Source organism: Scyliorhinus torazame, chromosome 4 (assembly GCF_047496885.1).
Source record: "Scyliorhinus torazame isolate Kashiwa2021f chromosome 4, sScyTor2.1, whole genome shotgun sequence".
Classification (NCBI taxonomy): domain Eukaryota; kingdom Metazoa; phylum Chordata; class Chondrichthyes; order Carcharhiniformes; family Scyliorhinidae; genus Scyliorhinus; species Scyliorhinus torazame.
Window position 1 is genome coordinate 164406868 of NC_092710.1, and position 26039 is coordinate 164432906.

The 26039-nt window shown below is 48.7% G+C and overlaps 1 protein-coding gene across 2 annotated transcripts in view; it reads right to left on the reverse strand.

The window, feature by feature from the left end:
* LOC140410570 (structural maintenance of chromosomes protein 6-like) overlaps window positions 1–26039 on the reverse strand; it is a 185852-nt gene that overhangs the window by 118881 nt on the left and 40932 nt on the right. For both annotated transcript variants that reach the window (XM_072498829.1, XM_072498830.1), the window contains 3 exons: window positions 19017–19153; window positions 12167–12228; window positions 1777–1857 (listed from right to left, as the gene is read on the reverse strand). In XM_072498829.1, the coding sequence (XP_072354930.1) occupies window positions 1777–1857; window positions 12167–12228; window positions 19017–19153 (280 nt within the window). The remainder of the gene's footprint in view (window positions 1–1776; window positions 1858–12166; window positions 12229–19016; window positions 19154–26039) is intronic.

The window sequence follows — 26039 nt, forward strand, 5'->3', positions numbered from 1 at the left end:
GTGTGGGGTCTGCACATTCTCCCAGTGTCTGCATGGGTTTCCTCCGGGTGCTCCGGTTTCCTCTCACAGTCCAAAGATGTGCAGGTTAGGTGGATTGGCCATGCTAAATTGTCCTTAGTGTCCAAAAAAGGTTAGGTGGGGTTACTGGATTACAGGGATAGGGTGGAGACATGGGCTTAAGTAGGATGCTCTTTCTAAAGGCCGGTGCAGACTCGATGGGTCAAATGGCCTCCTTCTGAACTGTAAATTCCATGATTCTATGATTATATATTAGAGGGGGCTCGGCAAATTGGCGAGAAAGAAAATTGTTATTCTGTAACTGTAAATGTACTTGCATTACATATGTCATATAGAAAACTACTCTAGGTGACCTGTGGTACAGATCATGGCCTAAATTTCACAACAGGATTCTCCCTGGGGTCTCACCCGCTCTGACAGGGCTGTGATTTTACTCTGAGGTGGGCATGGCCTCAAATGGGAGATATACACTTGCCCCAGTTGAGGCCCTTAAGTGACCAAGACTGATTCCTGCCCATCCTCAATGTTTAGGCAGGTGGTGGGATTTACCTGGCACAGGGGAAGCTCAAAGATGAACTGTGCTTAGATCTTGGGCAGGAAGTGTTGGGGTTGCGTCTCCATCTGAAGCCCCTTGCTATCTGCAGGTGATGCTCCCCCCCCGCCCCCCCCCCCCCCCCTTGTCCAGTAGCTACTCCAGCCTCAACACAACCCCCTCCCCCACCAAATATCTCCCCTTTTGCATTCCTAGGCCTTCCCTATCCCCGCCCCAGGAACCCTTAAACTTACCTGTTCCTCTGGTCCTGGGACCTTAGGCAACTTCCTGAAAATTCCCCTTCAGTCCACTACCTTTTTTGTCACTACAAGGATTGGAGAGCTGTCAGCCAGTCTGGTTGGGACATCCTTCCAGGTGAGGGGTGGAAGTCATGCCTGAAGCATTTGAGCGTGAATGACTCAGTCTGTTTAATTTGGTTTAATTGGTTGAACTGAAAATAGTTCAGTGTCAGGTGGCACCGTGGCACAGTGGGTAGCACTACTGCCTCACTGCGCCAGGGTTATGGGTTCAATTCCGGCTTTGGGTGACTGTCTGTGTGGAGTTTGCACCTTCTTCCGTGTCTTCGTGGGTTTCCTCCGGGTGCTCCGGTTTCCTCCCACAGTCCAAAGATGTGCAGGTTAGGTAGATTGGCCACATTAAATTGCCCCTTAGTGCCCAAAGATATGCAGGGTCAGTGTGGTTGCGGGGATGGGGTGAGGGAGTGGGCCTAGGTAGTGTGCTCTTTCAGAGGGTCGGTGCAGACTCAATGGGCCGAATGGCCTCCTTCCACACTGTAGGAGTTCTATGGTTTAGTGGGAATCTTCTGATCGTAGGAAGGAAACCCCAGTCATCCAAAAATGTCAGGCCCATATAAAACAAAGATCTTTCAATTCTTAACAAGTCATGTATTTTGTATATCTGCCTATGTTAGTTTGGAAACTAATATAATAGTTGCCAGTATGAAATATTCTACAAATCTTTTCACAAAAGCAAGACAACTAAAAATACTGTACAGTACAGTTCAATGTAAATTAACAGGTGGTTCTTCTTAAAATAGAGCAGAAATCCTATTATACCTTGTTTCACTTCAAGTGGAATTTCACATACTAATAAGTTAAACATGCTTTTGCAGTCATCGTATATGATTAAATAACGTGCCGACTATACTTTAAAAAAGATTACATTTTTACATAACACACTAGCTCCACATATACAACACAGCTTACCTTATATTTTTCTTCTCCGCTTTTGGATAGCAATAAAAGTTTACTCATTTCTTGATTTAAAACAGACACTGGGTTATCCACCTGTGTAGTAATAAAACGGCCTCATAATCTGGTGTGTATTTTTTACTGCCTTGTGTAGATAAATAATAACATTACTGAGGGACCATAACAAGGAACTTTTCATTGAATACTAATTACTGGAATACACCATAAATTGCCACACAAATCTCCTCTTCGATGAAGACAGATTAAAAATAGACTTTATTGAGTTAATACATCGGCTTGAACTCAGTAAGTGGCTTTAGATAAAATATTTATACGAATGAACTATACACAGTTTTCATAGTATGAATATCCTATGCGTGTACTTCCTTGAACTCGTGGGTTTAAAAATGGAACTCACTTTCTCTTTAAACGGAAGGGCTTTAATACCAATGCCTTTGCTCAGGTCCAAGCTGGGTCAAGCTTTTGGATGTTGACAGCTTTTGGCTGTTCAATTCAAAACTTTGTGGAACCCATCTCTTCACTCACCTGATGAAGGAGCTGCGCTCCGAAAGCTGGTGACTCCAAACAAACCTGTTGGACTTTAACCTGGTGTTGTAAGACTTCTTGCAATTCAAATTTGTCATGTAATTCTCCTGTATAAATTGCTGCCTTTAGCTGATGAAATGAAGTTTCTGGTCATAAGAGCTCAAGCCACTGAGGCATCTGCCTCTACTTTCAAAGGTCTTGGAAATGGTTGTCAATCAATGTTGCTACCCCGAGCTTGGAAGGCACACCATTGATGTGAGACCTAGAGGCTTTTCGGAAAAATAAAGAGCAGCACCTCATCTTTTTTTCTGGCAGTTTACAGCTTCCAATGCAACACTGAGTTTGACAAATATTGCACATCAATTAAGCAGTTTGAAAATTTAGCAACAGTGGAGGCATCGGGAGAAGTGCTGGTGAGATCAAATTGGCTGTCATCAGCAAACATGTGAAAACTAACCCTGAGCCTTTTGAATGACATTTTTGAGGGGTAGCATGTCGACAAGAATGAAGAAGGGGCCAAGGATAGATCTTTCAGTGATACCAGAGATAACGAGGTAGAAGCAGGAAGTGAGACCATTGCAAAGTGATACGCTGGCTACGATATAATAGATAAGAATGGAACCAAAGGACTGCAGTCCCCTCAGCTGGAGGCAGTGGAGAGGCATTGGAGGAGGATGGTGTGGTCAGCCATGTCAAAGGCTGCAGGCAGGTCAAGAACGATGTGAAGAGATAGATTACATTTGTCACAGTCACAAAGTATGTCCTTTGTGACTTTCATAAGAGCTAGTGTGGTAATGTGGCAAGGGGTGGAAACTTGATTGGAAAATTTTAAATATGTTTTTCCAGAAAGGATGGTCACTGATTTGGGATGAAAAATGTTCAAGGGCTCTGGAGAGGAAAGGGAGATGTGGTGATACTTTACAAGTGCAGAGGGATCAAACGTTTTGTTTTTGAGGAGAGGAGTGATGGCAGCAGATTAAACGGAGAAAGGGACAACACCTGAAGAAAGAGAACTGTTAACAATATCAACTTAAATGAGAGAGAGGAAAGGAATTCAGATGGTCAGTCGTTTAATGCGAATTGGGTCAAGGGAGCAGTAACAGCTTCTCATGGACAAGATGAGCTTGGAGAGGGCTTGCGGGAAGATAGGAGAGGTAGGGGAGCTTTACAGGAAGTTTGGTCTGTTGGGAGGGAAGCAGCAGAGGCAGCTGATTGGATGGTCTCAATCTTAGTGACAAAGAAGACCATGAGCACCTTTAACTTATTGTTGGAGGTTAATGTGGGTTGATGTTGTTGTGCTGTTGCATGGTCCCTGTAAGCATTGAGTCACATGATAGTCCGTAACATCATCAACTATTTTGCAGGCTTAGAGTAGTCCAGACCAGTAACAATCATCTCATAAACTTCTGTTGATTATTGCATTCAACCCATGTGCTTCAGCATTTCCATTCTTCTATCCTGAAAGTATAATACTGGCAATGAAAAACTGATCAGAAAAATAAAATCCTTTGTAAGTGAAAAGAAAGTCGAAGTGCCGACGGTGAGGCAGATCACCAGTCAGTCAGCGATTGCACCTCACACTTGCAACCTGCACCTGGCACTGGACCGGTAAGGTTGATGGGCAAATTGGAAAAGAAAAGGGTCCCGACCTTAATATTAATCCAGAAAAGCAAGGGGTTCAGGATACAGATATCACCATGTACAAAAAATTAAAACAAGGAGGTAGAATACAATTGGCTTATTCACCATATTTAAAATAGATAATTGATATAAGGGAAGTTGCCAGATAATGGCGCTATTTGAGGAAGACTCAAAACTGGAAATCATATGCAGAGCGATCCTACTGTTATTTTGTTATAACCCGCATAAGACCTCCAGGGTGGGACCACTTAGTGTCCCTGTGAGTCTGGTTGAATACAGGCTTACCCGCTGGGGAAGCAGAGTAATGGACTCCATGTATGAATGGCAGCTGAGCAGAGTAGTCCCAGCTCGGACCCGAATTGTGTAAATAGTTACTTTACAATAAAAGACAGTTTCTATACACTTCTCGTGTGGTCACCTCTGTGGACATTATATATATCAGAGGATATTCAGGGTTCTGCTTTTGGAAAGAAAAGTTTGTAAAAATTTTTTAAATAGTTTGTAAGGGCTATGTTTTGTATTAATGAGGTCAAGGGATATTGTTTGTTTTTAAGAGTTCTTGAAAGATGTAATCCAAAGGAGTAAGTTATGACAACAGATCTCAAAACCGTGGTTTGCATCTCCTGCGTTATTTGAGAAGATGGTCAGAGTTCCAGTGCCTGGGACCAGCATGTGTCCAGGAAGTACGTCCAGCTGCAGCTCCTGGAAGCCCCAAGTCTCGGAGCTGGAATGATGGCTGGAGACACTGTGGAGTATTCGTGAGGCAGAGAGTATCATGGCTAGCATGTATAAAGAGATGGAAATAGAGCACATGGTTCTGATGAGGAACTGAAGTTGAATGTACTATCAGTGCAAGGTGAATCACATCAGTTCTGAGTAGTTCCAAAACTTAATGGCCAACCAGCAAAAATGGAGATCAGTATGGGCAAGGGATGCTGTGTCTTTAATTCCTGAGACCATCAAAAGACAGAAATTGAATCACCGACCATTGAAGCCAGCAGATATGTCTGGAGGACTACACAGGAAATAGTGCCTTAAAGAGAATGATTCATTGTTAAAGTAGAGTTAAGTAGGTAAACTCCAGAGCTGCCACTACATGTGGACCGAAGGAGTTTTCCAGCTCTATTTGGCAGCACTTGACTGGAAAGGATTCAATTTAACTGGAGTACAGTAAATAATTTAGTTAATTCAAAGATGGATTCACAGACTAACATGGAAAGATACAGCTATTCGAAGACACACTGGGGTTCATGAAAGGAGTACGAGTGTCATTAAAGATGAAGTAAAATAGCCAGCTGAAGGGTCTCAAAGCGAGAGCAATAACCTATGCTAAACGTCCAAAGGTAGAACCTGAACTAATGAGACTTGTGGATACAGGAGTCTTAGAACCAATCACTACCAATAACTGGGCAACCCTTATTGTGCCTGTAATGAAGCAAGATGCAACAATTCATATCTGCGAAGATTTTAAACCAACCATCAATCCGGTTCTATGCGCGGATCAATACACGTTATCATCGATTGATGATTTGTTTGTCGGCCTAGCAGGGGTACAAGTGTTCAGCATGATTGACCTATCGCAGGCTTACCTGCAAATGAATGTTGCAGCTGAATCTCAACATCGTCTAGGCATTGTCACACATAAAGGCCTTTTCCGCTATTAGAGGTTACTTTTGGAATAACATCAGCACCTGATCAAATATCATCAGTTAAAGGGCCATGCCAAAGCTGATGCATTGTCTTGTTTGCCCAGTAGTGAAAATATCTTCTATTGTGCTCAGATAGAACATGTTCCAATGACTGCAGCTCAAGTCCAACGCCAGAGATTATCTCATTATTAAAAAATTTAGAGTACCCAATTATTTTTTTTCTAATTAACGGACAATTTAGCATGGCTAATCTACCTAACATGCAGATCTTTGGGTTGTGGGGGTGAAATCCACGCAGACAAAGTGAGAATGTGCAAACTCCACACAGACAGTGACCTGGAGCTGGGATCGAACCTGGGTCCACTGCGCCGTAGGCAGCAGTGCTAACCACAGTGCCAACGTGCCGCCCAGAGAAGAACTCATGATGGGAAATGTACTGAAAATGATGTCAAAGGGCAGGAAAGCTTCTGGAATGAAAGCCATATATTTCCAGATATAGTTGACAGTACAAGGCGGATGCCTGTTGTGGGGGATGAGAGGAATAATTCCTCCAAATTTGCAACAAAGAGTATTGGAGCAATTACATGAAGGACACCCAGGTACAGTTCGAATGAAGGAACTCGCACAGAGTTGGTGGCCAGGAATCAATGCCCAGATAGAAGAAAAAGTAGGACTATGCCAGCCATGTGCGGGGGTAAGGAACGCACCGTCAGTGGCTTAAAATGCCTTGGCAAAATCCACTCATTGAATTTGCTGGTCCATACAAGGGGCACATGTTCATGGTAAATGCACACTCCAAGTGACCTGAGGTGGTCCTGACAAAATCAACAAACGCGGAACAAACCATTGAAAAACGTGATGAGAGTTTCATCAGATTTGGGAAACCAGAAAAAATCGTGAGTGTCAACGGTCCACTTTATGGCTCAGGTGTTCAAGGATTACTTAAAGATGAATGGTATTCACTTTATAAAATTAGCACCTTACCACCCATCAACAAATGGTATAGTCGAAAGGTTTGTCCAGTCCTTGAAACATGCACTGAAAGCTTCTAAGGACCAAGGTTCATTATTTCATAGAATTTACAGTGCAGAAGGAGGCCATTCGGCCCATCGAGTCTACGCTGGCTCTTGGAAAGAGCACCCTACCCAAGCCCACACCTCCATCCTATCCCCATAACCCAGTAACCCCACCCAACACTAAGGGCAATTTTGGACACTAAGGGCAATTTAGCAGAGCCAATCCACCTAACCTGCACATCTTTGGACTGTGGGAGGAAACCGGAGCACCCGGAGGAAACCCACGCAGACACGGGGAGAACGTGCAGACTCCGCACAGACAGTGACCCAAGCCAGGAATCGAACCTGGGACTCTGGAGCTGTGAAGCAATTGTGCTATCCACCATGCTACCGTGCTGCCCTTCAAAACAGGTTCTTGGCAACACCACACATACGATTGTACAGGGTTCCCCAGCTTTATTAATAAAGAAGAGAAAGCTGAGAACTACCTTTGATTTACTCTTACCGCAGAAGACATCGAAGATAGTTGACCGCAATCAGAAGTTGCAGATCCTGAAAAGAGAAGGTAATTCGAAAAGACTTGTTTAAACAAGAAGAGCAAGTGTTGGTGCACAGCAATACCATTAGAGAGAAGTGGGTTCCTGCAACTGTTTTGGCTCAAACTGGTCCAATCTCTTCCACCAGAAGCAGGCGGTATAGGATGCAGGACAGGACATTCATTAGGTCCGAGGCCCAGCGTCTCTTGCGGGAGGGGGTCATAGAGGCCAGCAATAGCCCTTGGAGAGCACAGGTGGTGGTCGTCAAGACCGGGGAAAAGTTCCGGATGGTGGTTGATTACAGCCAGACCATTAACCGGTTTACGCAACTCGATGCGTACCCCCTTCCCCGGATTGCAGTCATGGTAAATCAGATCGCGCACTACCGCGTGTTCTCCACGGTGGATCTGAAGTCTGCATACCACCAGCTCCCAATCCGCCCGGAAGCCCGCCTCTACACGGCGTTTGAGGCAGACGGCCGCCATTTTCCATTTCCTCCGGGTCCCCTTTGGCGTCACGAACGGGGTTTTGGTGTTCCAACGAGCAATGGACCGAATGGTGGACCAGTACGGGCTGCGGGCCACGTTTCCGTACTTGGACAATGTAACCATCTGTGGCCATGATCAGCAGGACCACGACGCCAACATCCACCGATTTCTCCAAACCCCCCAAAAACGTAATCTCATCTACAACAAGGAGAAATGCGTTTTCCGCACCAGGCTAGCCATCCTCGGCTACGTCATGGAAAACGGGGTCCTAGGGCCCGACCCTGACCATATGCGCCCCCTCCTACAACTCCCTCTCCCTCACTGTCCCAAGGCCCTGAAGAGGCGCCTTGGATTTTTCTCCTATTACACCCAGTGGGTCCCCCAGTATGCGGACAAAGCCCGCCCACTATTTAAGGCCACCCTCCTTCCACTGGCAGGCGAGGCCCGCCAGGCCTTCAACTGCATCAAGGCGGACATCGGCAAAGCTGTGATGCGCGCGGTGGGCGAGTCCGTCCCCTTCCAGGTGGAGAGCGACGCCTCAGAGGTCGCTCTCGCCGCCACCCTCAACCAAGCAGGCAGACGGGTAGTGTCTTTTTCACGCACCCACACCACCTCCGAAATTCGATACTCCTCGGTCGAAAAAGAAGCCCAAGCCATTGTGGAAGCCGTGCGGCACTGGAGGCACTACCTTGCTGGTAGGAGGTTCACCCTCGTCACTGACCAACGATCGGTTGCCTTCATGTTTGACAATACGCAGCGGGGCAAGATCAAGAACGACAAGATCTTGAGGTGGAGAATCGAACTCTCCACCTATATCTACAATATAGTACATCGTCCTGGGAAGCTCAACGAGCCCCCAGATGCCCTGTCCCGTGGCACATGCGCCAGCGCACAAGATGACCGACTACGGGCTATCCACTAAGACCTCTGCCACCCGGAGGTCACCCGGCTCGCCCATTAGGTCAAGGCCCTCAACCTGCCCTACTCCACTGAGGAGGTCAGAGCTATAACCAGAGACTGCCAAATCTGTGCGGAGTGTAAACCGCACTTCTATCGACCGGATAAGGCCCACCTAGTAAAGGCATCCCGGCCCTTTGAACTCCTCAGTATCGATTACAAAGGGCCCCTCCCCTCCAATAACTGCAACACATACTTCCTTAACATCATAGATGAGTTCTCCCGCTTCCCGTTTGCCATCCCCTGCGCTGATATGACCACCCCCACTGTCATTAAAGTCCTGCATAGTGTCTTCACCCTGTTTGGTTTCCCCAGTTATGTCCTCAGCGACAGGGGCTCGTCATTCATGAGCGACGAACTGCGTCAGTACCTGCTCAGTAAGGGCATCGCCTCGAGCAGGACTACCCCAGGGGAAACGGGCAGGTGGAGAGGGAGAATGCGACGGTCTGGAAGACCGTCCTACTGAACCTGCGGTCCAGGAATCTCCCGGTTTCTCACTGGCAGGAGGTCCTCCCCGATGCGCTCCGCGCTATTAGGTCCCTCCTTTGCATGGCCACAAACCAGACTCCTCATGACCGCTTGTTTCTTTCCCTAGGGGAGCTACCTCAGGGGCCTCGCTTCCGCCCTGGCTGATGACACCAGGTCCAGTTCTCCTCCGAAAACATGTTCGGAGCCATAATACCGATCCCCTGGTAGAGAGGGTCCAGCTCCTGCACTCTAACTCACACTATGCGTACATCGAACACCCCGATGGCCGGCAAGATACCGTCTACCTCCGGGACCTGACGCTCACAGGCTCCAACATCACTCCCACTACTGCATCCCCCACACTATGTCCCGTCCAACCTCCCATGTTCAGCGCCCCCACCCCTATATGGTTCCCACGCTCCCTCCCACCCACTGCACCGGTCCACAGGAATGAAGCTCCGGTAGAGCTGCTCCCGGAGTCCACACCTGTGCCTGCTCCGGACCCACTTCCACAGCCACCCGAAGCGGCTGCAACACCAGTGCTTCGGTGGTTGCAACGTACGATCCGGGCACCGGACCGACTGAATCTATGAGCCCGTCACCCCCGCCAGACTTCATTTTTAAACAGGGTATGAATGTGGTGAATGTATAATTACTGATAATTCACCAGTGCACTATGTTATGTTATTAACCCTGTGGGCTCTACCTATGGGCCATTGCGTGGCTTCACCCACAGGGGATATGTTGGGGCATGTATAGGCTCAGTTCTAAGCTGATTAAAACCACGGTTTACTTCTCCACGTGTCATCGAGTGAATTGATGGTCGCATCACTGTACAAACTGGAGAGTTGGTGTAGAGACTACATTCAGATCAATTGTTATCTATACGTATCAGCATGTCAGTATTGTGTTTGCCAGAACTACCTCAAGTGGAAACAGCATCCATACAACCAGATCATGTGACTGTGACATCTGGTCAATCCGTTGAAGCAGAGATTGCTGAAGAATCCACTGCTGCTACAAGTCTTCCTTCTGCAAAAAGAGACTGTAACACCATCCAGAGTAGAGACCTCCACAGAAGTACTTAAGAATACATCTAAGGTCAAAAACGACCAAATCCATGAAGCGTGCAGGCAACCAGTGCGGAATAGACGCCCATCAGATCATATTTCCTATTGACTGCATTATCACTGTGTAATAATGGAATATCTGGGAGATATGTGTTAATGAATATGTAAAAATACTGCAGTTATTTGTTGTGTTGGACCTTAGAAGTAAAGTTGGAGGGATGTTATATATGTGGATCGTTGTGTTGTTGCATGGTCACTTTAAGAGTCAAGTCACATGATAGTCTGTGATGTCATCGCGGGCTTAGAGTCAGTCTAAACCAAACCTTTTTGCAGTTAACAATCATCTAATAAACTTCTGTTGATTATTGTGTTCAACCCACATGCTTCAGCATTTCCATTCTTTTATCCTGTTACAGTATACAACAAGTAGGATGTAGAAGATCGGGGGAGGCAATTTGCAGTAGAGAAAAGAACACCTCCACAAACCCCTCTGATTGTGTCAGCATCTCTTGGGAGGTAGTCCTCATTTTTAATAGGATTGCAGGCCCACATAATTGGCTGTCACCAATAAAATGCAGCACCAGGTCCCACAGCCTTCAGAAAAGCAGTTACTCATCAATCACCTCCCCAGCCTCTATTGAAACCCCCCACCCCACCACCACCAGCTTCCGGCATTGACATTGGCCATTAACTCGGTCTTTCTCTTTACAGATGCTTCCTGACCTGTGGAGTGTTTCCAGAAATTTTTGTTTTTATTTCAGAGTTCCATCATCCATAGTATTTAGCTTTTAAGAAACAGCCTGGTTCTTTCCCTCGACGCTGAATTGTATAGAATGACAGCTTACATAAGCAGCTGATCACAAGAAACCATTTCTAGCAAAGCCAAAAGAAAATTGTAAATAGAAGGTTTTTTATTAAGTTAGGACATGATGGATGGCGCAGACCTTGAGGGCCGAAGAGCCTGTTCCTGTTCTGTACCTTTCTTTGTTCTTTGCTCTTAGACAATGCCAGCTGTTGGAAACTTTGGAATAACCAGCAGTTCACATTGTCTAGCTACCCTTAATAGGGGTCTCACTGACTCTGCCAAACATCAAAACTGTTTATTTTAAATTCTTCTTTCTGTAATTTTACAAGAACCAGGTCGAAACATCCGTTAACATCCAGACCAGGGGAATTTGATATAAGCTCATGAAATGGCCGAAAATGCATTTTAGGCTCATTTTCATTCGGACAAAGGTCTTGGGGGTGATTCTGAGTGATGTTCGGGGTTAGCGAGATTGTCGACGTGGGCGGAAAATCTGGAGGGATTCGGGAAACGCAATCTCTCCAGATAGAATCGCGTTTCCGATTTCCCATGCCTTCGCTGGTGATGTCATGAGGCTCACGCCCATAAAGGACTAGATCCTCATTTTAACGTTTATGAATACATTTGAATGCAATTACCCAGACTACCATCACCATGGTTCCCCCGATCCTGAATATTCAAACCTCGCCAACGTAATGTGTTGCCGAGGTTTACAACAGTTATCTGAAGATGTGAGTCAGTCGAGAGGTTTCCCCCGGGGCTCAAAGGTAAGTATAGCCCCCAGGGGGAGAGAGACATATGCCGGGGGGGGGCAGTGAGCAGTGAGGGGGGGAAATTTGTAAACATGGGGGGGGGGGGGGGGGGGAATAGCAGACAATGAGAGGGGGAACACTGGCATACCTCCGCAGGGGAAGCCTCCGATGATTGTGGGGGGGCGGGATTCGAGGCGATACCCCCCCCTGGTGTGTGGACAGGGGGGATTTGAGAAGTTGCACTTCAGTTCTGATCACGGTGCCCTTTAAAGATGGAGCCCCGAAGGCTGGTATCAGGTCCCAACATGCCAAGGTGACAACATGAACCACAGCCACTCATTTTTTTTTTTACCCAGAGAGGCTCAAGTTCTTGAATGAAAACTAGTCTGTGCAGCGGCAGAAATACCGCGTTTTCAGTCTGAGCCTGACACAAAATATGGCAAGATTCTGCCCAACAAATTGAAAAACAAAACATACCTCGATATTGAATTGCTCTACGATCATGCTGAGTTCTTCTTTCTTTGTAGAAATGATATGTCCTAGAAAAAAAAATGGATCTTAAATAATAAAAGGATTTTGCACGACTGGCATATTTGATCAAAGATCTGTAATATACAGATGAATAATTTGTAAGGCAAGTATGGATCTCATTTTTTTCTTTTGTTTAGTTGACTGATGTATTTTATACTAGTGCGCTGTACATACAAACATGCAGATCACAATACACCAGCTTCGCTTCATACTACACCTTTTGCAATATTTTCATTAAATTTCATATTATGACATCTGTTGCAGCACAAAAGCACTACGAGAAGTTTGATATATTAATGTAGAACACAAGGGGCGGCACGGTGGCACAGTGGTTAGTACTGCTGCCTCACAGTGCCAGGGTCCCGGGTTTGATTCCGACCTCGGACAACTGTCTGTGTGGAGTTTGCACATTCTTCTCATGCCTCCGTGGGCTTCCTGCGGGTGCTCTGTTTTCCTCCCACAGTCCAGAGATGTGCAGTTTAGGTGATTTGGATATGCTAAATCGTCCCGAGGTGGGGTTATAAGGATAGGATGGGGGATTGGGCCCAAGTTAGAGTGCTATTTCAGAGGGTCGGTGCAGACACAATGGGCCAAAAGGCCTCCATTTGCACTGTCGGGATTCTATGATTCTATTATACAGCGATGTTATTTATTCCCTTCTATTATGCCACTGGAAGAGAAGCGGCACACCATTTCATGACAAAAGATTATCAGAGTGTTCCAGGGCTTACAGTTATGAACCCGCGCCTTTGGCCTTGTTCTGCATCATAAACCAGCTGTCCAGCCATCTGAGCTAAACCAGCCCCATACCGGCTGAGGTTATTCATGAAGGACCCGCTATCTCAACCTTGCCCCTCGCCTGAGGTGTGGTGACCCTTGGGTTAAATCACCACCAGCCATCTCTCCCCCTCAAAGGGAAAAGCAGTCTATATGATTCGAAACAAACCTGTTGGACTTTAACCTGGTGTTGTAAGAATTCTTACTATATTATCTGGGACTATGGTGAATTTACTTACTTACTTACAGTTACAATAATAATCTTTATTGTCACAAGTAGGCTTACATTGTAAAGATGTTACTGTGAAAATCCCCGTGTCACCACACTCCGGTGCCTGTTTGGTACACTGAGGGAGAATTCAGAATGTCCAATTCACCTAACAGCACGTATTTTGGGACTTGTGGGAGGAAACCGGAGCACCCGGAGGAAACCCACACAGACACAGGGAGAATGTGCAGACTCCGCACAGACAGTGACCCAAGCCGGGAATCTAACCTGGTACCCTGGAGCTGTGAAGCAACAGTGCTAACCACCGTGGTACTGTGCTGTTCAGTTATGAAGAGACTGAAGAAATTATTGTCTCCCTCATTGGAATTGAGAAGCTTAAGCAATGAGCCAACTGAGGTCTTCAAGCGTATATGGCATTATGATAAGCTAAATGGATGTTGTTTTTTTGGTTGGCGTGATGGTAATGGGAGGGCACAAATGTATGTTAATAGCAGAATAGATCACAGGGAAGGTTAGAAAATTGACTTTACAAAGACGGCTGTTACTATGTGGAAATTCTCATAATTCGTAGTTAAAAATAGTCAATTTTTGAAAAGGCAATTAATTGTTTTAAAAAAGGTGAACATTAAAGCTGGGTGAGCAGAGGAGTGGAATTAGACTAAGGGAGCGATTCTCGTGAAAAATCTCTAACTGTGGTAGCGAGCGGGAACTGCTGCGAGCTTCCTGGCATTCGACCTGGAGAGGCCGGCAAAGCAATTCAATGTTAATTGGTCCACTTCACGAGGCCCCACGGGTTTCTCACCGCAAATGAAGGCTCGCCAGCTGATTCGCCGGCACCGCGCTCGCTAACAAGGTTGAGCAGCACTTAAGCAGCACATGCTTAGCCAACTCCAGCCAGCTCGCAACAATGGCGGCCAGGAGACCGGCCGCAAGATTCGGGGATGCAGTTCTGGGGGGGGGGCTGCTAGATGCCGTGGAGGCCAGGAGGGATGTCCTGTTCCCCTGAGGGTCCTGGAGGATCAGTGATAGGGCAGCCACCGCTGCCTGGGACTTGGCTGTGGCGGCTGTGAGCGCCGGGATTGTGACAAGGAGGACGTGCCTCCTGTGCTGAAAAAAGGCTAACGACCTACACTGGGCAGCACGTGTGAGCAGACACCAATGCCGCCTCTCCCCACCCGAGACCTTTCCACCCCCACGCGAGCATCAACTCCCAACACTACATGTGACCCCCAACCCTCCCTCCACCTCCCTCACCCTTCAAACCCCCCCCAACCCTTCTGTTATGCCCCACCCCTCCCCACCACCGCTGCGAACCACGCATGTGGCTAACGATGCCCTCTCGGTGTCTCCTCAGGAAAAGCTCTTCCATAATCACCGTGCGAGGACCGAGACTAGTGGTGGTGTGCCGACATAAGAATCCTCACCTCCTTTGAGGGGCCGACCCTGGAGGTGATTGGGGTGGCCGAGGGCAGAGCAGTCACCAACGCGAAGGCTTACGGACGCCACAGAGGTGAGGAACCAATGGGCCCCAGCCTAAGAGCCTGTCAAACGTGAGTTGTTATTACCTTACTGCCTGACCCATCCCTCCCACTGACTATATGTCCATTCTCCTGCAGGTCCTCCAGCCGATGGTGCTGGTCCATCCTGGGTGGCCCCCTCTTCAGTTTCCTTTAAAACCCCCTTGGAGGAGAGCTCCGAGGATTCAACCCTCCCTCCACCTCTGAAGCGAGGTTAGTCGTGGCACAGTTGTCAGCCCCACCGTCCACCAGCGCAGATACACACACCTCGGTGGGACATGGTCGTGGACAGGCTTCTGGAGCACAATTTGGTGAGGACCAAACTGCTGCTGATGCACATCAGGTGGAGGCAGGAACCCCCAGGCAAGACTACAGTCAGAGGTCTGCTGGATGCCCAGCTGGGTCCCAGCCTGATGCTGAGCCTGTGGAAGAGGTCATCCTGGAGCTGATGGAGACATTAGGGCGTGGCCATGACATTCAGAGGGAGATGTCAGCGACACTCCAGCAGGCTATAGCCAATTGGAGGAGGCTACGGGCGCAGGAGATGTTGCCGGCAATGAGTGGCACCGAGGCCAACACTGCTCGGGTGGTGACAGCAGTGGGGATCCTGGTGCACGACGTCAGCATCATTAGTGAGGGTGTCCAAGGCATCGCACAGTCAGTGACGGGCATGGCTGAGAGTCTCGACAGAATGTCCGCCTCGCTGGGGAATGTCACCCGCTACCAGGCTGACCTTGATGAGGTTCTGCGGGTCTAGCTCTTGTGGACATTCCCTGGGAAGCATGCACACACGTGCATGATCTTCATCTGGTGATCGCACACAAGCTGCATGTTCAGGGAGTGGAACCCCTTTCTGTTAACGTAGGCCTGGTGAGCGCAAGGCAACATACGTGGCATCTATTATCCCAGGACCTGGGGCATCCTGGCGATGGTGGAGAAACCTGCAGTCTGGGCATCTTGTTGGGCTAGGTCCATGTCAAAGATGATGTGGTTTTCCGCCCGGCATACAGGGCATTCGTGACCTGTCGATGCACCTGTGGGCTGTGAGATGTCACACAGGTCCCTGCTCAAGCCCTGGAATGATCCCAAGGAATAAAAGTTCAGACGGTGACCTTGGCAGCCAAAGAGAGTGGGTGTTCTCCTCCTCTATGTGGTGCCAAGTCCGTGAGTCAATGGAACAGGTGGCGCAGTGTCTCCTTGTTGAGGCGGAGCCTCCAGCAGCATGCGCTGACTGTCATCTGTTCAAATGACGCCTATACACCCTGGGCCATCGCGAGACCCGCCTCTGGCTCCCTCTCTGGCCTAATGGGTGGCTGGATCCTCAGAGTGTGGGGCACATGGACCGCCTCGAGTATCTGCAGACGCTGCTGCTGCCGTCTCTGACGTCTGGGCTCCTGGGTTACCAGCAGCACCGCTGGGACAAGTTCTGGGTCCAAACTCCCTGTCATAGCGTGCAATATCTGTAAGGCATTGGGGGAAGGTGTTAGACTGACAGTGGTTGCTCACATCCCGGGACCCTCCAATCCCCCATTGATTCCCCACCTCACCCCCACCTGGAATGCCCTGCCCACCCACACCCAGCCGCAGCGGCCCCACTCACCTGTACCCCGGACACCTGCTCATAACGCCACCTGGACACGCCGATGGTCCCCTCCCCAGGGCACTCACCCACTCTCCGGCAGTGGACAAGTCCCCGGAGCTGTGTCCCATCCGCTGGGTGTTCAGATGTTGGTGATGGCTGCTGCGTGTGTGGTGTTGCCTCCCACAGTATTCAGGCACAGTGTCCAGGCATCACGGTTTGATTGGGATGCTGGGCAAAGACTCCCACATGCTACATGGCCCGCCCACCTGGGGAAATCCAGTTGGGTTATGTGAAGGCAATAGCCTTCAGCGGTCTCGGCAGTTGGTGGGGGTTGCCCCCGGAACGGATATGCACAATCCAGGGGTTGGCATGGTGGTGCCGCGAGCAGATGTACACCCATGTTGCCCTCCCCAGCGCCTCTCCCGCACCCTTCCATGGCAGCCCACCCTTGCGGCGGGACCCCACCTCCAACTGAGGAACCCCCACCCCCCTTCGAGCACTGGGGCGGCAAGCCCAGCGATTCCAGGCTCTGCCTCTGAACAAAGATGACTACTCACCTCCTCGGCTCTCCACAGAAGCCCTTCCGCCTGGTTCACATTTTTCAAAAGGAGTACTAATTAGCACCAACGTGACCACTTGCTTGGAGGCTGATGAATGACGGGAGGCCATTGGATAAGTGGCTCCCGTTAATTGTATAGAAATAAGGCTCAAGTGGTGATAATTGGTTTCTCGCCATGCTATTTCGCCTTTGGGAGTGGGCCGGTTGTATCACAAACTCTTTGGCGCCTGCCGCGGTTCTTGTTGTCTGCCTCTCCCGCAATTCACCAGCTTCGTTTCGCTCGAGCGAGAACGCAACAAGGCCGGAGAATCGCACCCCAAGTGATTCATGTCATGAAAAACACCAGTTCAGGCATGTTGAGCCAAATGATCCTTTCCCCTTCCTTTCTGGCTATTGTCCCTTGTCATTTTCAAAAGTATTGTATTTGTAAATGGAATTATAACACACTAAAAATCACTGTTTTGATCCTGGCACCGGGTCACTGTCAGTGTGGAGTTTGCACATTCTCCCCGTGTCTGCCTGTGTCTCACCCCCTGTGGTGATACACCACTGTACTTCCCTACCATTGTACATAGTATATAATAGTTGTGTGTAACGTGGCCCTATAATACCGTGTATTGTACTGTAGCTCTGCAGAGGTTCGGTCACTGGTAGGTAACCCGACCTGGCCACGGGGAGCTCCGCCTTAGCCACTCCCCCGGGAGTTAGTATAAGAACCCTCTTCTGGGACCGGCCCCATTCTGTCTGGGGTCGTCTGTGTCGGGTAAGCCTCCCATGTAGTATATTAAAGCCTGAGTTAAAGTCTCATATGTCTTTGTGGTTCTTGACGCTTAGCGCATCACCCCCACAAACCCAAAGATGTGCAGGGTAAGTGAATTGACCATATCCTTTTATTAAAACGGTAAAAAATATATACAAGGCCAAACGGTACAAACACTCATTTTGTGTTGGATAAACAGGGTACCCTCCCCTCAGTACCAACGTACGGGGAGGGAGAGATACTCCGATTATTAAAACAGTTCACAACACATTTCTACAAAAAACAAATGGTACAAGCACAAAGCTTTGCGCTGGAGAGACCAGATACCCTCACCTCTGCACCAACAGAAGGGAAAGGAAGGGGGGGAGAGGGGAAAGGAGGGTGGTGGGGAGGGAGGGAGTCAAAGTGTTGGTGAGGGCAGGGGGGGCAAATAGGGCACTGCCTGAAATATCTACGGAGGCAGAAAAACAAAAGAACTTTCAATTATGATGTGCCAGATTCCAGGAGTTCCTCAGAGGGGGTGAGAGGTGACACAGTGTCAGGCACGAGTGAGATCCGCACCCCGCTACAGAGCGTCTCGTGCACCCTGGGCTCCCGACACTGGGCGGCTGACAGCCTTCGGGCAGTCGCCCTCCGGGCCCGAATCCTCCACCACACTGAGTGCGGCGGGCGACACGGGCCCACCAACCAACCCAGGGTCTGCCTTGATCATCGGCAGACGGGATCTCCTCAGGCTCCTCCCGAGGTCCTGGGCCAGTGGGAGGTGGTGGTGCAGATGCCTGCTCCATCCCCGCTGTCTGGTCACCTGAAGGCCCCGGAAATAACTCCGGAAACAGGTCTGGGATGGTGACAGAGGTGTCCGAAGACAGCGGTTGGGACAGAGGGTCTTCCAAACTATAACCCGTTAAGAACCGAAGAAGCAGGGGTTATCGCTGACCCCCCTCCCCTGAAAAATTGAACAGGTCCGGGGTGCTAAATTGTGCTGGGTGGAACGGGCCCTCTAGTGTCCCGTCCGACCCCGAAGCACCCTGCTTGGTGGACAGCGGCAGCTTCCTCACTATCTCTTTTCTTTCGGGGACTGGGCGTGACATCTATGGAAAAGAACCTGGATTGACGCCGTTTGCGGGGAGAGTGTCACACACCGGGGAGCCCTCTATCTCTGGAGGCCCCTCCAGGCTGACTCCTTATCCCTTAATTGGAAAAAGAATTGGGTACTCTAAATTTAAAAAAAAATCACTGTTATATCCAAAGGTCTGAAAGCAATTTGCATAAAAACATGATTGCTCTACATTTTTTAAACTAATAAAATACACTTCGCCCAAACCACATGCATAGCTGTTGCTTTTTAAAAAGAAGTAGCTTTACATTCTACCTGATTTACTCTTTAATCTGTACTGTCTTTTTCCTTGTGAAGAAATGTGCTGTTCCACTATGATGGCTTCCCCGTATAATTCAGGTTTAAAAGCATCAAGTCCTCGGTTTCTCAAGGTTATTGATATGCATGCAGAACTGTAAATACATAATTTTATGATCTTTAGTTTTAATATAATCATCCATTCTCTCAAAGACGCCTATTAATTTTAATCAATTTTTTCATGAAAATTACAACAATTACAATCATATTAAAGTTTTCAGGAGCACTCAGTTGCCGGCTGTTGAGGAAACAGGGCTCTTGCCGTGCCAGTATTTTGGACAGTACGAAGCCTTCTAAACAATAAAAATGGTGTCTGTGATGCATGCGCATGCACCCAATGGGAGGTGCGCTTGGTGCATCTACATAAAGGGGCGTGCACACCAATGAGTGGCTGCCAGCACACACCACGGGCCCAATGAAGTCACAGGGCATCGGGTCAAATCTGCACAAGGAAACCTCCTGCTAATTATCACATAATTGGCCCTTGATGAATCAGTGCTCTTACATGCTGAACACCACTTGGAGGAAGAACTAAGGGTGGAAGCGTTCAGATATCATGGGTGCGATTCTCTGAAATGGAGACAGAGTGTTTGCACCGTCGTGAACGCCGTCGAGGTGCACGATGGCGCGAAACGGCGCCTATCCCGACCGCTTCAGGGCCCGAAAATGGGCTAGGAGCGATGCCGCGTCATTTACGCGCGCCAGGCCTTGGCGCCGCGTAAAGGTGGCGCCGCATACATGACGCGGCCGGCGCCGCATAACTGGCGTCACCCGTGCATGCGTGGTTGCCATCCTCTCCGAGTCCGCCCCGCAAGAAGATGTCTGACGGATCTTGCGGGGCTGCGGAAGAATGGAAGTTTGCCTTCAGAGAGGGCTGCCCGACGATCGGTGGGCACCGATCGCGGGCCAGACCCCATTTGAGGCCTCCCCCCCGGTGCAGGATCCCCCCTCCCAGGCCGCCCCCCAAGCGTTCCCGCGCTGTTCCCGCCGGCAGCGACCAGGTCTGGATGGCGCCGGGGGGAACCAGCCGTTTGAGCAGGCCGCTCGGCCCATCCGGCACTGAGAATCGCGGGGGTACTGGTGAATCGCCATTTTGGCTGTCTCGGGCAATTCACTGGACCGCGCCGTGCAAAACGCGATTGTGCCGATCTGGCCGCTTCCATGAATCGCGGGAGGGCGTCGGACAGGCGTCACGGGAACATTTGGCGACCCAGGCAATTCTCTGAAATGGCGCGGGAGCAGAGAATCGCGCCCACTCTGTCTGGAGGATTTCAATGCCCATCACCAAGAGTGGCTTCAGCTGCTTCATCAATTACATTCCTTCTATCATAAGGTCAGAAGTAGGGATGTTCACTGATAATTGCACAATGTTCAGTACTATTGTCAACTCCTCAGACACTGAAGCAATCCATATCCAAATGCAGCAAGACCTGCACAACATCTTGGCTTGGGCTAACTAGTGGCAATTAACATTTACACCACAAAAGTGCCAGGCAATGACCATCTCCAACAAGAGACAATCAAACCACCGTCCTTTGACATTCAATAGCTTTAACACCGTTGAACTCCCATTATCAATATCCTGGGGGTTTACCATTGACCAGAAACTGAACTGAACTAGCCATATAAATACTGTGGCTATAAGAACAGGTCAGAAACTTGGGATCCTGCAGCGAGTAACTCCCTTCCTGACTCCTGAAAGCCTGTCCACCATCTACAGGGCATTTATATGAATTAAGCGCTATGGAGAGAGAGCGGGTAAATGGAGTTGAAATCAGCCATGATTGAATGGTGGAGTGGACTCGATGGGCCGAATGGCCTTACTTCCGCTCCTATATCTTATGGTCTTATAAGTGTAATGAAATATTCCCTACTTGCCTGGATGAGTTCAGCTCCAACAGCACTCAAGAAGCTCACAACCTTCCAGGACAAAGTAACCCTCATGATTGGCACCCCATACACAAACATCCACTCCCTCCACCACTGAAGAACAGTGGATGTCTACCATCTACAAGATGCACTGCAAGAACTCACCAAGGCTCTTCAGGCAGAACCTTCCAAATCCACAACCACTACCATATAGACGAACAAGGGCAGCTGACATATGGGAAAACTATCACCTCGGAGTTACCAATCCAAGCCATTTACCATCCTGACTTGGAAACATTTTGCCATTCCTTAACTGGGTCATGGAAGTCCCTCATAACAAGCAATGTGGGTGTCCCTACATCACATGGCCTGCAGTAGTTAAAGAAGGCAGCTCACCACCACCTCCTCAAGGGCAATTTGAGATGGACAATAAATGCTAATCTAGCCAGCGAAGCCCACACCCCATAAAAAATTAATTTAAAACATCGATAAGGTGGCAGCGGGAGTATGAGGGTACCATTCTTCCCAGAGCACGACCACTGGGGGGCCTCCGATGACCTGGGAGACCCCCTAGTTGCTTTTACGTGTGGTCCACATTTGTGTGCCAAAAGGTGCCGCGTCAAGATTTCCCAGATGAGAGCACTTGATCCGGCCTTGATTCTCCCGGCCTTGGGAGAATCCGGCGCAGACATATTTAAGTGAGGCTAACTGCTCATTTAAAGATGCAAATCTGGATCCTACCCAGTGAGGTGTTAGATCTCGTGAGGCGTCATAAGCATCGCAAATCTCGCAAGATGCCTCTCGTGAGATGTAACGACCTCATCGCGTCCCAAGTCCCATCGCAAGGGGGCCGTGCAATGGTGCCCAAAAGCTTCATGCCGATTGCTGTCAAGGTGACTGTAATCCTTAAGTTTTATAAATGTGGCTCCTTCTAGGCTGCTGCTGGAAATATACAAATATCTCACACACACTGAGCTGGCATCTGGGCTAATCTTTCCTCCGGCCCTGGTTTCGGGCCAGTATTTCATGCTGGGCCGATAACTCCAATATCCCAGCTTTAAAATGCTTGCAGTTGCTGCTGGCTGCAGGTGTGAGACTGCGTGATGGTGTTTCTTCAGCTTCACTTTTTCTTCCTCTTTCTTCACTGATTGAGAAGGTTCTGGTTCTTTTAACCTGTAAAGAAAAGGGACAAAGGGTTGGGATAAGAAGAGAGGAGGAAAGAAGAAGCCTGTGCTTCTACCATCAGCAGCTTGTAAGTCAGGAGATATTGTAAGATGAGAGAAAAGTGAGATAAGAATAGGAGGATTAAGTGTTTTGGTAACCTTATCGTTGGATGACTGCAGCCCCCAGTGGCTTTGACTTCAGTGATGCCCATTCCCATGATGGCCAACACGGTTCCTCCATGGGTGTAACGTATTTTTTCTATTCATTCATGGGATGTGGATGTTGCTGGCTAGGCCAGCATTTATTGCCCATCCTTAATTGCCCTTGACAGAGTGGTGGTGAGCTGCCTTCCTGAACCATTGCAGTTCATGTGCTGCAGGTACACTCCACATTGTTAGGGAAGAAGTTCCAGGATTTTGAGTCAGCGACTGTGATAGAGTTCCAAGTCAGGATGGTGAGTGCTAGGAGGTGAACCTGCAGGTGGTGGTGTTCTCATGCATCTGCTGCCCTTGTCCTTCTTGGTGATAGAGATTTAGAAGGTGCTGTTGGTGAGTTGCTGCAGTTCATGTTGTAGATGGTATACTGTCACAGTGCATTGGTGTAGAAGGGAGTGAATATTTAATGTGGATGGGGTGCCAATTAAGGGGGCTGCTTTGTCCTGGGCAATGTCAAGCATCTTGAGTGTTGTTGAAACTGCACACATCCAGGAAAATGTGGAGTGTTTAGTTATTCCTGACTTGTGCCTTGCAGATGGTAAACATTAGGGAGCGATGATGTGAGTTACTCTCCAAAGAATTCCCAGCCTCTGACTTGCTTTTGTCGCCACAGTATTTATATGGCTAGTCCAGTTTAGTTTCTGGTCAGTCGTAATGCCTAGAATATTGACAGTGGGAAATTCAGCTATGGTAATGCCGTTGAATGTTTTTAAAAATAAATTTAAAATACCCAATTCATTTTTTCCAATTAAGGGGTAATTTAGCGTGGCCAATCCACCTACGCTGCACATCTTTGAGTTTTGGGGACGAAACCCACGCAAACACGGGGAGAATATGCAAACTCCACATGGACAGTAACCCAGAGCCGGGATCGAACCTGGAACCTTAGCGCCGTGAGGCAGCAATGCTAACCACTGTGCCACCGTGCTGCCCCATGCCGTTGAATGTTAAAGAGAGATGGTCAGATTCTCTTGGAAATGGTCATTACCTTGTACTTATGTAGCACGGACGTTACTGCCACTTATCCGTCCAAACCTGAATATTGCCAAGGTCTTGCTGCATTTGGACATGGACTGCTTCAGTATCTGAGGAATCATGAATGGCGTTGAACATTGTGCAATCATCAGTGAATCATCAGTGAACATCCCCACTTCTGACCTTATGATGAAGCAGCTGAAGATGTTTGAGCCGAGGACACTACCCTGAGAAACTGCTGCAGTGATGTCCTGGAACTAATATGATTGAACTCCAACAACCACAACCATGCTAGGTATGACTCCAACCAGTGGAGACTTTGGTTCGTTTGTCCTCCTCCTGTTCTTTCCTGTTGCCTCCTGTTATGTGCCACCTTCGCCTGCAAGAAATAGGAAGTGTGTCCGTGAATATATTGCAATATGTGTGGCTATTACAAATATAGCTGCCATTATGTTTCTGAGCTTTGAGTGTGACATGACACTTGCAACTGTTCTAAGCGTGTGACCGTGCAGGAAAATATATATATTCCAAGATTTTGTACTAATTATTAGAGATTGCTGGTAGGTGGGTGATGTTGCTGTAGGTCATGGAGCAATGGGTGAGGTTAATGGTGCAGTTGGGAGGATATGACATTTGATGATGAAACTTGTGTCACTTCCTGCACTGCATCCAGATCCTTGGAGCTACACTCCTAGCTTTGACATCTGTTGCCATCTCTTCTCATCTGAATGTGTTTTTCTTCCCACCTCTTCCACTAAAATCCGCCGGTGCGATGTCTGGAAACCTTGGTAACTGCTCTCTCTCATGGTCATCCACTGTTGATTCTTCCACAGCACACTCCTGAGAATGATCTTAGCTCTGGCAGCAGCTGCAAGAAACGTCCCCAGGCACAGGCGAGCTTTATGCCATGTTAGACACTCACAATGTTGAATCCTTTGCTGATGAGTGCGCCGATGAACATCTTGAGCAGCACTGCTGAATGCACCAATCATGGAAATGAGCAGACGCCTCAATCCTGCCTGCACTGCAGTTGACAAGACAGGGGTTAATCACACATTGCTATCCCTGTGCCCATTTACAAGAGCTATCCAGTGTGATCCACTGGAGATCAGAACCTGATACCTTAAAGCTAGACTAAAGTTACAACTGCTTTTAAGTGGATTTTCCCTGTTGTACACAAAACATTGCGATTTAAGGCCACTGGAGACATGCCTCACAATTTATAGATCTGGAGCCACAGGGAAATGTTGTGTCCATTAAAAATGGTACCATTGAGATAAATGTTGTCTCCACTGATCAAATTTCATCAAGGCTGAGAACTTTCCAAAGAAGATTCAGATAGGGGGCCAGATTCTCTGATTCTGAGGCTAAGTGCTGGCGCCGGCGTAGGAACGGTGACATTTTACGAACAAAAGGGCACAAAACGACCGCCGATCCCCCACCTGGTGGGGGACTCGCAGGCACACAGCGCAGAGCACCCGGCTCCAGCTGTGGATACGGCTGGAGAATTGCCGGGTCCGTGGCCGCGCATGCGCACGGCAGAGACCTGCAGCGGTCGCGCCGTGCAACATGGCGCTGGCCGCCCGTGGACCTAGCCTGCCAAATAGTGACCCCCTTTGGCCAGGCTCGCCACCCCCGGGCTACCACCTACCAGTGCCCCCCCCCCAGCTCCTGCCACAGCCCCCCCCCCCCCCCCCCCCACCGACTGTAGTGGCGCTGAACGTAGTCTGCAGCCGCCATGCCGAGTTCCCAAAAATAAATACCATGAGTGACCAATGCCGTCGGGAATTCGGCCCATCGGAGGCGGCGCATTGGGGGGAGAGCCTCAGGTAACGTCTTGAGGCTGTCCATACATCGTATGCCGTACTCCTAGAGTATGCTGATTTGGAGGGGGCGGAGCATCGCAAAAGCAGTGCCACCCCCGATTTTGCCGCCAACGTGGATTCTCCGGCCGATCGCCAAATGCGATTTCGGCATCGGAGACCGGGGTGTTTGAATGATGGGGCTGTCAATGATATAACATTCAAGTAATCATTAGTATTGCTGCTGTGAACCACACAAATGTAGTATGGGTCATTTAAGCTGGATTTCACCTTGGATGGCAGGGCAATAGTAAATTTGACTCAAAGTGGATTCTGCACTTAAACTGACGAGAGAAAACAATGTACTGCAGGAACATGAGGTTCTACACAATAATAATCTTTACTGTCACAAGTAGGCTACATTAACACTGCAATGAAGTTACTGTGAAAATCCCCTAGATGACATATTTCAGCGCCTGTTTGGGTACACAGAGGGAGAATTCCGAATGTCCAAATTACCTGACAGCACGTCTTTCGGAACTTGTGGCAGGAAACCGGAGCACCCGGAGGAAACCCATGCAGGCACGGGGAGAATGTACAGACTCCGCACAGACAGTGACCCAAGCAGAAATGGAACCTGGGACCCTGGATGGTGAAGCAACAGTGCTACCCACTGTGCTACCATGCTGCCCACAGGCTGATCACAAAAATGTAGTGGATCAGCAAAACTATGGGCTATAAGAAGCTAAATCATTATGTTTCTGCCTTCAGCACAGAACAAAAGTTTCTGTTCCCGCAGTCTGCTGCTTTCTCATCTGTCAAAGTGTCAGCTTTCAGTGAAATTCACTGTCTTCCATCATTCAAGGGTGAATTCCAACAGACTAACATGGAAATGACCCAAAAGAGTGAATATAATGGGATAGAATTTTACATTCAGTTTGAGTGGAACAAGAATG